Below are 15,200 nucleotides of genomic sequence, written 5' to 3'. Positions count from 1 at the left end.
TGGTGGTGGTAGCATCATGCTGTGTGGCAATATCACTCCCAGTGGTGCTTTAGAATTCCATTAAGTGTAAAAGTCTGTGACTTGAAATAATCTAAATTAAATTAATTCTATAAAGCTGATTCTAATATTCACTCAAAATGACATCAGAAGTTTTATTATGGCTTCAGGAAGCCGAACCTGTGTGACGAACAAGTACCTTGCTACTGGACATAAATCTAAATATTATACTGGAGTTATCTAAATATTTGAGCCTTAAGGAGTAATTTTTGTCCATGTAGAAATCAGAGTAAATCTACTTTTTACCTCCATTTGTCCACCCAGATTTGACTTCAACGTAAACCTGAGTGTATCTATATACACCAACTCTAGCTTGATGTCACACATTTCTAAACTGTCTTTATAACATAAACAAACTAAAGCAAAACAATCTGAACTGCATGTTTAGAAGCATTCGTTTGAGGAATTGTGTGAAAAGCCTCTTTGCCTAAATTGCTGGCGTGTGAAATTTAACCAACAGCAGCATTTGTAATGGCTCCCTAATTTATTATCTTCCGACAGATATAACAGATTTTTTTTTACCCAAAGCTGTTGTTCCATAAACTGGTGCAAACTCTATTAAACATGGCATAGTGACTAAATAAAAAGCCCAGACAACTATACCTATTTATTTTTATTTCTCAAAAAGTAGCCTTTTCCCCCAGCAGGTGGAAGACGATTACACAAAATAACTATTACTGCAGAAAATCATAGGTTTTAAGAGTTGTTGTTCCTATTAAGACCCAAATGACATGAAGAGAGTTGAATAATAAATCATTTCAATAACAATATTTAAGTCTTTAATTTCTAATTTTATGATACCAGGGATATAAATTATCAATCGGGGCCATTTTAGAGGGAATAAATACTCTCAAGGTTTAAGTTGCAATCTTAAAAGAACCCTTTTAGAATGTCTTTATTCCTGAAAAGAGTTTCTGCAGTTCACCTGAGATTGTTGTCACCTTAAATTAATATATTTGCAAGCAAGAACAATTCAGTTAAATTTAAAGTAGACGAAGAGAAGCAAACATTTAAAAATAATAATTATCGAGCAAAATACTAAATATTTCTTTGCAGACAACCTATAAGTCTGTTTAAAAGCTTTCTGCGATCCAACCTGGAAGCTTCTTCGCCCAGGCGATCATGTGGACCAGCTCCTTGTCAGCCATGCTGGTGAGCAGGGTCATCATGGTGGCCTCAGTATAGGGTCGGCTCAGTTTTTGACGGGAGCACAGCATTGGAGGCTCAGCACCCTGAAGCAGGAGCAGAACCTGGAAACACAAAGGGTAAAAATACAATAGATGTACCATGCAACCAGCACGATATCAGGTAGATTTCTCTTATAGAATATCTGTCTAGAATCTTGTCAATATCTTGTCATCCTTTCAAAGATAATGAGCACCTGTTCAGATGGCAGGCTGGAAACTGAAGATCTTCCTCCTCCAAGGGCAGTGCTGCGTCTCCTCTTATCATGATGGGGTGCAGCTCTGTTCTCCGGGCCTTTAACAGTCTTTTCTCTGTCACTGATGCCCGGCCGTCTTTTGTCACGCCTAAGAACACGACCGCGGTCTTTACGAACACCTTTAAAACGAGCAGACTCAATCAATAAAAAAAAACAGATAAACAACCAGACAGGTTTCTGCATATTAATCAGAAGACTTCAGGTTCTAACTACACTTAATTTGTAGATTAAGCAGATGGACGTGAAGACCAAAAAACGTGGGTGTGCATTGGTAAACAGTTGTACCTGTTCAAAAGAGATCTAAATATGGATAAAAATGATAGTTAAGGAAAAACATCTAGCTAACGATCCAAGTTGTAAAAAACTATATTAAAGTTACAAGAACTAATAAATGAAAAATAGGAATAAACTCACCCCCTTTCATCATGCCAACTTCGTAGCACTTCCTAAGACGGCAAGCCTGGCAGCTCTTCCTCCTATTCCTGTCAATAGTACACTGATTGGTCGCCGGGCACATATAGTCATTGTGACCTGAAATGGAAAAAAATCTATTATTCTTAGACTATAAGTCTAATTTTCTATCTGGAATTGAGCTATTTAGCAGCCAGGAACACTCCATTCCCTTCACCAAATGAACCTAGGATGGAGAAAATTAAAAAATGCCATCTTGGCTATTCCAATGCCATGGAGACTATTGGTTTCTTTTTGACCAGTCCTTCCTTGTAAGATTTTCCATCAATACGCTTCAGTTTCAACTCCTGAACTAAGCCACCAAGCAGATGAAAGTTCTCTGTGCACATGGAGCCATCGATCGTCTAAGGCTGGAAAAATGTGGTCAATAGCTCATTAAGAAATGTGTTTGTTTCACTTCCGAGCAATTCACCACATTTTTTACAACAGTGGGAAAATAAATCTGCTACACTTAGTGAAGACTTCTTAGCCTCAGATGTAACTCCCTCTTAATCCATGAAGTGACACTGATTAAACTTTGTTAATATTGTTTTTGGCTCAAGCTTGCAGGTAATTTACTTGGTATAATAGACCCACTGCAGTAGAAAATAAAACTTAACCTTATTTAAAAACCCTCATCAACCTGGTTTGTTATAGAAATGATGCTGAACTGTTCTTGTGAAGTTTAGTGGGTTTAATTAAATTTTTAAGTTGATAACACAAATAACATGGTGCAGTGTTTCTACTGGTTTTGCCTCCCTTGGCGGCAGCTGTTGCCATGAAGCGCCTGAATTATTTTTCTTTGCCCAAGATCATTTAGGGTTATTCTTTAGTGCAAGTTGTTTGTTTCAAATGCGTGAGTTTTCCAGCATGATTGGCATTTTGGTGTAACCACAGGATCTCAACAGGGTTTAATTACAGACATCAGCTAAGCCAACACAAAACATTGGTGTGGTCTGACTAACCCAAGTATCCACGATCCTAAGGTGACAGGTTAATTGTTAGTTAAAAAATCTGATTTCTTCTTTGGGGTTTTCATCAATTAGACGCAGCCCCAGACCATCACACTGCCACCTAAAAGTTTTACTTTCACTATTGTTTAGTCTAAACCGGATTTAACAGGAAAAGATTTTCTAAAATGTTCCCCTTTTGTCTCAGAAGAATATTTTTGGCAACAATCAGTGTGACGATGAACAGTGGTTCACACCTTAGACATTCTCCAATGAATGCAGACCCTGCCCAGTCTGATGAATAATGACTAACAGAAATGACTAAGGCCAGCAGTGCTTCAGGTGTTTTTTGCTGGATGAGTCACTGATGCGGTCGTGGAGAAATTCTGGTAGCCTTCCACGGCAGAGAAGCTTAACCCCTGTTAAATGTTTTCTCCTTATGTGGATAATGGTTCTAAGTGTGGTTCACTGGGGTTCAAAAGCCTTAGAAGTGGCTTTGACTCTTATTTAATTTTTTTATATGTTTAGATCAGAGCATTAAACGCTGCTTCTTGGGATATTTTAGCCGGTTTTCAAACTGGTTATATTTAGGGGATTTATTTAATCCACTGGTCTGGCAAGAATCAAGTCCAGAGAAATTACACCAATTAATAATTTTAAAATACTGCTTTTCTTATTAACTCTAGTCACCTTTATCATATATATGACATGTGTTGTGAATTGGCGCTATATAAATAAACTGAATTTAATTGAATATCAATTTGTTTGAGAATTTATAGGTTCAAATAAATTTTAAGTACCAAAGGCATAGGTTTTAATCTGATTACAGTCTTCAACTATATTTCATGTTGGAAATTTTCTCTATATATGCCAATATGATAAAAACAATAAATAAAAGTTTCTCCGGCTTACAGGAAGAGGCATTTATCGGAGACAAATAACAGTGGCGTGTCTTTTATGACAAGAATATTTATGATGTTTATAATTATGCTCTGATGTGTTCTTTCATGCCTTTGTTCTCCATGACAGAAGCAATAAAACTTGATTTAAACTTTATAACCTCATACCCAACCGTCGCCTTACCCTGAATGCTTCTCTTGAAGAAGGCCTTGCAACCCTCACAAGACCACACCCCATAGTGGTACCCGGAGGCATAGTCGCTACAAACAGCGCAGAATCGTGTCTCCTTGGCCATCTCAAACCCTCCGGCTCCTGCTCTGAGCTCCCCCACACTGCATGCATCGTCACGGGTGTCACACTGGTCCTCTCTGGAGGCTGGCTGGTGACTGGATCTGCAACAGGCCGTGAATTTTAATTGGTTGATTTGCTGCTCTCATCAAGACAAGTTGCATGGCTTCCAAAAACTAGATAAAGAACAGTACTTCAGCACCATAAAACCAAGGAAGGAATATATTAAACATATAAAGCATGTAAGATACAACTATTGTTTTAAGAATTAAAGCCTAAAAATCAATATAAGATTGAATTGAACTCTGCCTTGAATAATGACTGAGGATAAGACCAGGCTTCTGTTTTCCACTTAAATCAGGAAATGCTCCATTTGTGCGCTTCTGTTGTTCTTACGTATTGTTCCTCTCTCAAGGCCCTTCACAAAGTCCCTAATCTCTGGAATTAGAAACCCCGGACAAAGCGTGATCCTCTCTATGGAGATAGTGGCGCTGTTTTGTGGAAGGCAGGAGATTAAAAAGCTGTGTGGTTAAATAATCATGTTTGTTTACATGGCGTGTTGGAGAAGACTCAACTAAAAAATGCCAATGTCATTATTCATAAGTTGCAAATACTTTGTTTCATTTCTCTGTAATGACTTGATCGAAACCAGGACCAAACAAGTTAGGATAACCATAATCATTAATTATTTTGCAACTTTTAAACTAAAGAAAATGGAGGGAAATTAAAAAAACAGTTTATTTTTTAAATGAGAAATTTAAGAATCCTTAATATGAGAGTATAGAGAGCCCTGGTTGCGTCGCCTGCTTCTGATGAGTTGTAATTTCTCAAAATTTGTGCTTTTGATACAAAAGCGTTGGTTACAAAAATGACATACTGACTTCTTTATTGCTCTGATTTAGTAGCACACATATAAATTGTAATTTTCATACCTGTAAACTGGTGTTGAGGCTGTTTCCAGATAGTGGTGGTTCGGAGCATGCATAAAAGGGCTGAGCCTCGGGCTGGTGGGCACAAACACAAGAGGACTGGTCGGCCCACTCCCCAGAGAATGAAGGCTGCCATCAGACGGTGGTCCCTGGGCGTCCAGAGGAGCAGAGTAGTAGCCAGTGCTTGAGTGGCTGTAAAGAGGCGTTGGGGCAGGGGTGGGGGTGGCATAGTCGTACGTCCCTTCCAGGAAGTCCACAGCAGCTACCCCTCCGGAGCCCCGGCTCTCTTCAGGGTACATGTCACTGAGGGAGGCGCGGGGTGAGGGTGGGAGACGTGGCGGGGAGAGGGTCTCCAGCTCTGAGGAGGCTGGGCTTATCCTGGGTCTGAGTGCTGGTCCGAACTCCTGCTTGCTCTGCACCTGGCTCTGCCTAAGCAACATCACAGCACAGCAGCAGTGATAAGCAACATGATTTAGACTTGCTCTCCCATTTGCTGGGTGGGAGAGTGTGGTGCTGCTCTCCCTCCCTCTTCACCCACTTTTCTTCTGGGTCTTGCCTTTTCCAAGAACTCCTGTCAAACAACTTGGGTGGACAACTATCTGCTTATCCTCTGGCTGCTTGGAGCGTCTGCTCACAAGAGACCAAAAAAAATAAAAAATACAGCTAGAGACTCCTAAAGACTCCTCCCAATCTGACATTATTTTTCACAGTATTTTTTCTTCCTCTAATATATCTCTGCTAAAGTGTGGGAGTAAGGGAAAGCAAGTGGGAGAGAGGAAAAGAAGGATTGACAGAAATAGTGATTCCCAAACAACTTCCTTGTCTGCTCTCCTCCACATAACTATTTCTAATTCACCTTTGTCTTACATCGAAAAGCTTTTTAATGTAAGACAACTGGATTCCAGACTGAAGGCAACTCTGAGGCAGCATAGTGTGTGTGTCTGAATATTCACCCCTCATTTAGCTGATATCGCGCACACTGCGAGTATCACCAGTCTATTTGCAGCCAATTTATAACCCAGCTAACACTCTGCTGTTGGCTAAATCCGAACAAATGAGATACAAGTAGACAGAGCATTCGAAACAACATGGGTTAACGGAAAAATCAAAAACTAGTATGAGATACAACTCACCTCTTATACATGAATCATCCCCGCATATGCTGCACAACAGCGGCTAATTCCCCCTCTCTTCCTCTCTGCCTGCCTCACAGGCATTTAGGTGGGCTCACTCAGAGGGAACAGTGGAAAGGTTTAAAAAAGGATAAACAAATTAAAGATGCAGCCAAATCAATAACTGCAGTGTGTTTAAGAGCCAGGTCACCATAACACAGCAAACAGAACTGGAGGTCAAATCTCATTCTGACATCCAATAATTGCACAATCAATCCCATATAAGGGTATTTTTATAATATAGATGCAAGAATCTGGGCTAAACGAAAATATAAAGACTTAAAAAAAGAAATCCTTCTAGATTTAGGTACTATTAAGTAGAGGTAATTAATTGCTTTAAAAGGACGTAGTATTTATATTAATATCTACTTAATCATGTACAGAGATTAATATACATTGTATTAAAACTTTTTATCCACCTGTGTGACATTCATTTCTGATTTTAGACCAGTTACGAAAATAGAAATATAGGGAATTTATATTTAAGTATTTGCTAAAAGCCAGAAAAAAACCAGAAACATTTTTATTTTTTATTTTTTTCAAATTCAAGAGTTTACATTTACTTTGATGGTAGGATTACAATTTTTATTTGCATGACTTGAGCCAACATCATTGTAATTCAATCAGCTTCTAACATAGGTTTGCCAGGATTTTGGCCGATTCCTCACAACAGAACTGGTAAAACAGGGCCAGGATTTTAAGCCACTTTCTTATCCCATTACTTTTTAGCCTTTTCGTATACATTTTCTTTTGCATTTATAGTACCTACCCAAAATGATTGCCCTTTTATAAAATCCTGTAGTAATCTGTAATCAATCAGGAGGTGTTCTTGGGTTTATTACTCATTTGGAAGACTGGTTGTTTCCTGGTTTTAACTTTCTGGCTGATTTCCTGCCTCACTCTGTCATTATATTATTATTTCTATCAGGATGCCATTTATTTCATGAATAAACTTATCAGGAGTCTAATACAATGTGTATTTTATGGTCCCATTATAATCTCAAGGTTTTTGATCACAGAGGTTCAAGCCAGTGTGTCCTGGTAAATATACCAGCTAAATAAGATTACAAAAAATAAAAACACAGAAAAAAAATGGGCCAAGATACCTTTGAGCCATTTCCCTCTTAACAGGTTTTAACAAGAATACAAGGTTTGACACACAATCTATCAAATATGGGTTGTTGAAGTAAACAAAAGCGAAACGAGTACTTAATTCTTGTTAACAAATCCATGAGCAAATATTGACCCGATTGACAAAAAAAAAAAAAGGTTTGAGACAAACCTCGCATCTTTTTTTTTTCTGCAACATGTTTTTTTACTAAGCCTTCAGATTTTCATGACAGGTCGAGTGGAAAATAAGCAGCCCCGATTATACATATTTTTGTGCATTTGCCCTTGAATAAAATTAAGACACCAGGAAACATAAAGTGTGGGTTGAGAAATAAAACAGCTGCTGTAAATGACCTAAATTACCCAAGGATAAGTCACTTACTGCAGTAATGGAACCAATTTTCACGCATCACATTTATTTTTCTAAAGAACATCCTGGGTTCTAATGCACATTTCAGAAACATTTTCCAACGGTTTTGTCAAGTGGTTTCCAACCTGACCTCCGCTATACAAAAGGTCAACAGGTGAACAACAAGCTGATGTCACACATAACATCTAATGTGCACTAATATAGACAGTGGTTTAAAAAGAAAACTTCCTTATACATTTATATATTTTGCATATATGTATATATATATATACTGCTAAAAAAAATAAAGGGAACACTTAATGTACACATAATGTCAATTAAATCAAACATCAGTGAAATCTGTCCACTTAGGAAGCAACACTGATTGACAATCAGTTTCTCACTATTGTGCAAATAGACAAAAGGTGGAAATGACTGGTAATTAGCAGAACACACTCAATAAAGGATTGGTTCTGCAGACCACTTCTTAGTAGCTATGCTTTCTGCCTGATGTTTGGTCACTTTTGAAGGTTGATATTCCTTTCACGCCCATGGTAGCATGGGATGGACTCTCCAACTCATACAAGTGGCTAAAGCAGTGCAGCTCAACCAGGATAGAGCATCAATGTGAGCTGTGGCAAAAGTTTTGCAGGGTCTGTCAGCACAATGTCCACAGGCTGGAGGCACCACCAGGAGACAGGCCAGGCCCAATGTGGAAAATCTGAAATGCTTCTTTCTATAATCATGATTAAACATATCTTCCTAGAAGCTACATTCAATTTCCTCCACTCCTCAGTTAGGGATATGCAGTTATATCGTCAGGTTTTTTTTTAATTATAAACTCTGCCATCATAACAGCAAATATTGAGGTCAAGGTCTTTACTTTTTTTTAATCTGTTGATCCATGGCAGCAACAATATTAATTATATATATATATATAATTTAAGGCAATTTTGTTTAAATTTGTGTCTCAACATGGTTAACCAACCTAGCCTGGTCATTAATATTTAAATATTAATGACCATATTTAGAGTTAGTATTTGCTTTTGCTTTGTTTTTATGCAATGATATACAGTCCATCAATAATTGACAGGAAAAAAAAAACAAGTCTTTTTTTAGTGCTTAACACCTTTTTAAAATCACGATAAGGACCTAAAGAACATGGGGACAAAAATTGAGTTTATATCACTCATCTCCAACATTCATACCTCTAGAATGTAGTAATAATTTTAGACAGAACCTGTCTGACAAAATGGTCTAAAAGATCAAGAAGAAACAAAAAAAAATAAAAAATGTGAGCACATTTTATTTGAAGCCATCAATAAGTCTTGAAATGTAAAGACATTTCAAAAACATTGGCAATCCAGAGAAAAGTAGTGAGAGCTGTTATCCAAGAAAACGTGAAAACGTGAACTTACCAAAGTTACTCCAAGAGCACATTAATAAATCATTCAGGGGGTCACGAGACAACCCGGAGCAACATCAAGGCAGCCGGGCTCACCTCTGTGTTTTTCTAACTTATCAAAAGAACAACACTGTGCAAATAGAATCCTCAGCAGAGTTTAAAGGTGAAAACCACTGCTGAATTAAAGAAAAATAAACCCCATCAATATTGGCCCCTTCCCGATCCAAAGTGCACCTGATCCTTAGGACTATTTAGTGGGCTGAAAAGGTGTGGGTTCTGTACAAGCTACTGGAAAATTGAATGCTTTTCCAAAAAGATTGTTGAGTATTGCAGTTTGGTTGTCTGGGTTTCGATTTAAGTCAAACTGGATTTTTCATTGTCCTGACAAAACCATGAATTCTGCTCTCAATAAATACTAGACTTATGGGGAATGCCTTCAAGCTAATTTAATCAACCACTGAATGGCTTCGGAGAGCAATAAAAGTCTGAAGTTCAATCCAAAATAACTTCGTCTCAAGCATTGGCCAAAATACCTGCTATAAAAGCATTATGAACAGTTACTGGAAATTTTAAAATATTGGTAGTAATTAATCTTAGTACCCCTTTTAATGCATTTTAAATATTGTTTTTATTTTTGCGGCACTACCGTCTTTTCTTTCTTTCCGATGTTAAAAACCTGGGATGGACGTGTCAGGTCCTACACATGATACTAAACATTTAAACCTAAGACCCCTTTTCTTTGCATCCAAATAAAAATTTTGTTGCCTAGTAAAATTCTGTCAATATTTGACCATCTGTTAAAAAGTTTCCATCAACTCAAAGTTTAAAAAATGTTCTCCTCAAAAAATATAGGTAAATATTCAATGCAAAAATTGATTCTGAACCCAAAATAAATAACAACCAGGCTTTGCATCAAAAATCACTCATTTTTATTTGGATTTGTTATTATTATTATTTTTTTTTTTTTTCAAAACAAAAGATGCACATTCCGCTCTTATATCATACATACACCCATTGCTTTCATGATTTATTCAGCAGAGAAAATACATAACAAAGTGCTAAATAAGTTAATCAATTTTCTTGTTTTGATGCATGAACACTGATGCTAACATTGATCATTTGTGGGAGGAATTAAAAAGAAGAAAGCACAAACACTATGTTGATAAATCCACCATCATTCCGATCTGCATGCAAAATATTCCTGTTTTTTGTTAAACTGATTAAGCGCTAAATTCCTTTTACCAAGACTATCTGCGTAAACATTTCAAATCAAGTGTAGGCATCCAAGACATGGGCATTTTTAACCGAAATGCCTGAATTCTATTTAGAAAAAATTCTATTTAGAAAAAACAATTTCTACCTAAAAATGAAGACATTTTAAACATGAGATGGCAGTGATATAAATGATCCAGACTTTTAATACTGTTCAATTTAAGTAAGACTGGTAAAGTATTTAAGAACCATTTATAATTTTGTTTGGTTATGGCTTAATGGAAGCACCTAATGATGATGCTTTTTACAGTAAAAACCCAAGTCCACTCATCCAAGTCTAATCCTAAGGAGTCTAATCTTGAGGTCGGTTCTTCTCCAACTTCGGGCTTTGGAACTGAATAACTGCATACTTCCCATTGGTCATCCACGATGGGTCTTGAGAGGTCAGCTTCTCTCCTTGTCCCGGCTGCAGCCCGACCTGTACGTTGGCCTTCAGGGTTCTCAGGCTACAAAGTGCTGAAGGCTCAAAACCTCTCAGTGCAGTAGAGAAATCCACAGTATGGGGCCAGTCCCTGTCACCAGTCAGCTTCCTGTAGTTTAGATCCCCTTTAAATAGCACCAGGTCTGCTTCCTGCAGGGTTGCGTACAGGTCAGGGGCATCAGCAGCCATGTCGCAGAACTCATGGGGCTGTGTCCAGAAAGGATGGTCGTGATAGCACCACAGACCCTCTTTGAGGTAGCTCTGCCACTGGAAGCCACTCTTACACATCCACTTGTGATTGGCTGCCATGGTCTGTCGGATGGTCCACTGAAAGTCATTAGCTGTGACATCAGAGACGAACCACGGGAAGCATTTACCATGAAAATGAACTTGACGTGCGAGGCCTGATGACACCAGGAAATCCGCAAGGACCAAGTCAGTGATTAGCTCAAAGCCAGCATTGTCTAACACAATGTCAACTCTGTCTGCTGTTTTTTTGCCGGATCCTTCAGACCTTCTACAGGAATTAAGAGTCAACCATACCATGTTGGAGTCGTCCACCAAGATAAAAGACTGTAAGCTGTTGAGGGAATCTATGGGACTGGCCTTCTGGGAATTCTTTTGACCAGCAGAGATGGAAAGATCACATCTATTCCCCCAGAGGGAAACCTGCAAGAAAATTCAAAAATGGAAAAATTAAAAACAAGAACGTTTTACGTTTGCTTTTATAAAGAATTCAGACATCCACCTAGGCGACATAAAACATATGGATAACATCTGCATGGCAGAGTAACACCTAGTCTAACAATCAAATATTAACACTACTCCCTTTTTTAAAATGATTTACAAGGTAAATATTTATTTAATCAAAATAAAGAAAAAAATGTTTTGATGAGAAACAAGTAAGAAAAAAAGCAGGGTGAGCAATAAATGTTCTTTATGATCATGTTTTTTCTAGAATATTTATAAATCACAAGATGAATATGCATGTATACATATTTTGCTGTGCTTTGCACAAATACCAGTCGTCATTACTCATTGGCGGTTGAATGAGTTTAGACATCAAGATGTGAAAATGCATCAATATATTGAATCTTTCCATTAGATACCACTTGAATAAAGCTCTTCTTCCTTGGCAGTGGGCAACCGTGAGAAGCGCGTGTGAAATATTAGTCATTAGTGGGGTTGTTGTCACAGTATTTGAGACTCGATATCAACACCCAGGGAAATATTTGATACTATAAACCATTTTCATTTCAGTGGGGATAAACACATAACTAATAATAAATAGCATATATACCGTGTATATATATATATATATATATATATATATTTTTTTTTTTTTTTTTTTTTTATGAAAAAAAAACATCTATCATCTTAACATGGAACATGATTTCTCATTATTTTACCTTAATATAGAACATGATTTTGGAGTAGAATCAAAAGTTCTACTGAATAAATGTACAAATACTTACAAAATAAATATAAGAAGTTTAGAAAATATTTTAAAGGTAATAGTTAAAAGTTTAACTCCTCCAAGCCAGTAAGTAGTGCTCTCATGCTTGCCCAGTCTCGCTCTAACCCCCAGTTGTACCAGCTTGTTGCCAGGTCTACCATTTTTTACATTTAACCGGTCCGTGAAAGTGGCAACCCTTCGCATGGCTTCTGAGCCCCTTTGCGTCAATCAGTTGGCATCCTTGCTAAAAAGTGTAACTGGTGTTCACCCTTGCTTTGCTTGTTTTTTGTTTTGTTCTTTTTTTAGCTTAAAGCTGAGAAATGTAAAGCAGAAAATAAGCCAGTTCTCATCTTTAAAGCCCAACTGGCAATGCCTGAGCTCAATCTCACTTTGAACACCAATTCCTCTTGGTGCAAAAAATCCTTTCATTTCAATGTTGGCATGGTAACCATAGGTAAATATTTATATATTTTGGAACCATTAAAAATTTTTTTTATTAAAATGAACACCTTTATTCTACACCACTCTAGATTTTTTGTGAATGTGTTGATGCATTTTTTCAATTTTTATAGGACAATTCCTAAAAGCTATGACCATTAAGGTGATTTCAGGTATTGTTTTTATGTGCAAACAATCCAGAAATCTAAAATAAAAAATTGCAAAAATATGCAAACACTTTTTTTTTTAGCATCGATGCCATGCCAAAGTAGTATTGTATCCCGATATATCTTTGGAATACTTATATTTTTCCACGTATCAATTTTGGCCTAGGTATTACAGTTAAAAATACGAGCACAAGTTAACCAGAAGAATCTTCATCAGCTAGATAGTTTTAAGAATTTAATGTACTGACCTGAAGTAGCTTGTTGAAACATTCAGACAGTTGGTTCTCTGACAGCGTCTCCATGCTCTTCTGGATGTCTCCCAGATAAGTACATAAAGCCATCACAGCCTGCTGAGACTCAAAAAAGCTTTCGGTCTTCCCCTCATTAAAGAAGTCAAAGTTGTTAATCGGAGGACTGAAATAAACAAGAAAACCAAAGTATAATTAATCCTAAATGGAAACAACAAATTAGTTAAACATGCAATATTGCACTAAATCAAAAGAAGCCTTTTTAATAATAACACATAAATCAAATGTTCAAAAATGCATTTGATTTAATTTGCCCTTAATTTTATTTTTCTTTACTATAAAAGCTAACCTTTCTGTGACTCCTGTTTCTCTTGTTCGGATCTTATAGCCTCTAGACTTGTAATCGTCTATGGTTTAAGTGATATATGAACCTGTATGCTTTCGTTGCCTTTTCATTTGCTGCTGACTGACCCAAATTTCCCTATTAATGAAACAATACATGACATCTCATTGTATTCTATTCTGTATTAAATACACAACATTTTTTTATACATACCTTCATGTACATCTATATCAGTTCATCTGTATATTACTCTCATATTTATAATAAGACTTTACAATGAATCAAGCATCTTCTAAACTATAGTAGTCATTTGGTTTCATTAAGTGTTATTTAGTGTCTACACATGAATAAATACTTTATTCAAAAATATTTAACTGATGCTCCGGGAGTTGGATTTTAATGCGTTTTTTTCAAAGCCGCATTTTTAAGTTTACTTTTTCATTGCATGTTGCCATGTTTTGATGTTTTTTTCAGCATGTCAGCTCTTTTTTATATGAAGTCATGCACCTAGGTTTAACACTTTACAAATGATTGAATACATTTTTTGATGAAGCCAAAAAAACACTGTGTAATTCAGTGGGAAAATGTTAACTATAACAGCTTACAACTGGAGTTTTACCCAATTTTATTTAATTGTTTATATATATTTATCTTGATTTACTACCAAGTCCTGTTTGTGCCTGTTGAGTTAAACCATATTTCATGAAAACACAAATTATCTTTTTATTCCATGACAAATTTAGCTTGAGGAAATAACTCTGATTCATTATCAAATTATACTGAGGCATTGACGTGGTCTCTTTTGTGCTAAATCTGGCTACTTTGCAGCAGCAACAGTGTTACTTTTTCATGGTAAATGATTGGATCATTTCAATATGCTGTAATTAGGATTTTAAGTTCCACTAGTTAGAAATGTGGACAAGCCTTATTCCCTCCCACTTCTATAGTAAATCTTGTTATCTGCCTTCATATATTTGGTTATCTTGACGCTAGAAGTTAAGTTACCTTGTTGATATAACATGTTCTGAAATCCAAAATAGTTTTACAAAAGACATCTCTCCAATTAGACCAAGTTAAGTCCCCCTTCAGAAACTGGGCCACAGTTCATGTTAAGACACTGGCAGGGTAATGTTACTCCAAGTGGCGAAGCCAGTTGGAAACCCTTCGGCTGGATTGAAATGATTACTTGAAACCTAAATCTACAAATATGAACACATTTCCTTTAAAACAAAAGGGTTACACAGTTGATTCTACTTTTCTGTTTTTTCCTTAATGCTGGATTCTGTTTTTTTTTTTTACTTAATGAAGTTTTTAAGCAATCAAAATGCATCATTTGATATGCACCAATGATTAGACCAGAGAACAGTATTAAGGAACTGACAATTGCATTATACCCATTTATTGACTTACATTTTAATAAGTGAGATAAGAGATAATTAATAAGAGATAATTTTCAGAATACTGTAAAATCAGAAGACTTGTGCAGCATAGGTAAACTTCACTCACTTGAGCCATATTGCCTCTTGTATCCTTCTGTACATGTAGCACTCCACATAGAGCCACGGAGACTTGAACCAGCTAACAGGCTCCTGGTCCCCCAGCTGGTTCTGCTGTCTCTGCATGTACTGGTTCCAGGACTCAGTGTCTGGCAAGTCATCCTTCAATTCCAGTAGTGGCTTATCGGTTTGCATCTCATTCCTCAGTTTTGACAGCAGAGAAATCGCCTGTTTCTCTGCACTGATCCCCTCCTTTTTAAAGGACAATTAAATTTAACTTCTAAAATGATGTCAATAGTTTTTTGTGT

General features: G+C 36.8%; 2 protein-coding genes across 2 annotated transcripts; both read right to left on the bottom strand.

The window, feature by feature from the left end:
- Positions 1-1,130: 1,130 nt before the first annotated feature.
- On the bottom strand, positions 1,131-6,382 carry esr1 (estrogen receptor 1). Its single transcript, XM_015400940.1, has 6 exons — positions 6,149-6,382; positions 5,019-5,444; positions 3,982-4,190; positions 1,913-2,029; positions 1,439-1,617; positions 1,131-1,307 (listed from the first exon to the last, which is right to left on the bottom strand). The coding sequence occupies exons 1-6, from the start codon at positions 6,157-6,159 to the stop codon at positions 1,131-1,133; spliced, it is 1,119 nt and encodes a 372-aa protein (XP_015256426.1). The 5' UTR covers positions 6,160-6,382.
- Positions 6,383-10,389: 4,007 nt separating this feature from the next.
- Positions 10,390-15,150, bottom strand: armt1 (acidic residue methyltransferase 1). The gene is made up of 3 exons (XM_015400937.1): positions 14,903-15,150; positions 13,054-13,219; positions 10,390-11,413 (listed from the first exon to the last, which is right to left on the bottom strand). The coding sequence occupies exons 1-3, from the start codon at positions 15,085-15,087 to the stop codon at positions 10,616-10,618; spliced, it is 1,149 nt and encodes a 382-aa protein (XP_015256423.1). The 5' UTR covers positions 15,088-15,150; the 3' UTR covers positions 10,390-10,615.
- Positions 15,151-15,200: the final 50 nt, after the last annotated feature.

The sequence above is a fragment of the Cyprinodon variegatus genome, unplaced genomic scaffold, assembly GCF_000732505.1.
Source record: "Cyprinodon variegatus isolate N-32 unplaced genomic scaffold, C_variegatus-1.0 Scaffold1163, whole genome shotgun sequence".
Classification (NCBI taxonomy): domain Eukaryota; kingdom Metazoa; phylum Chordata; class Actinopteri; order Cyprinodontiformes; family Cyprinodontidae; genus Cyprinodon; species Cyprinodon variegatus.
The sequence above is the reverse complement of the archived record's forward strand: the minus strand, read 5'-3'. Positions and strand labels throughout refer to the sequence as shown.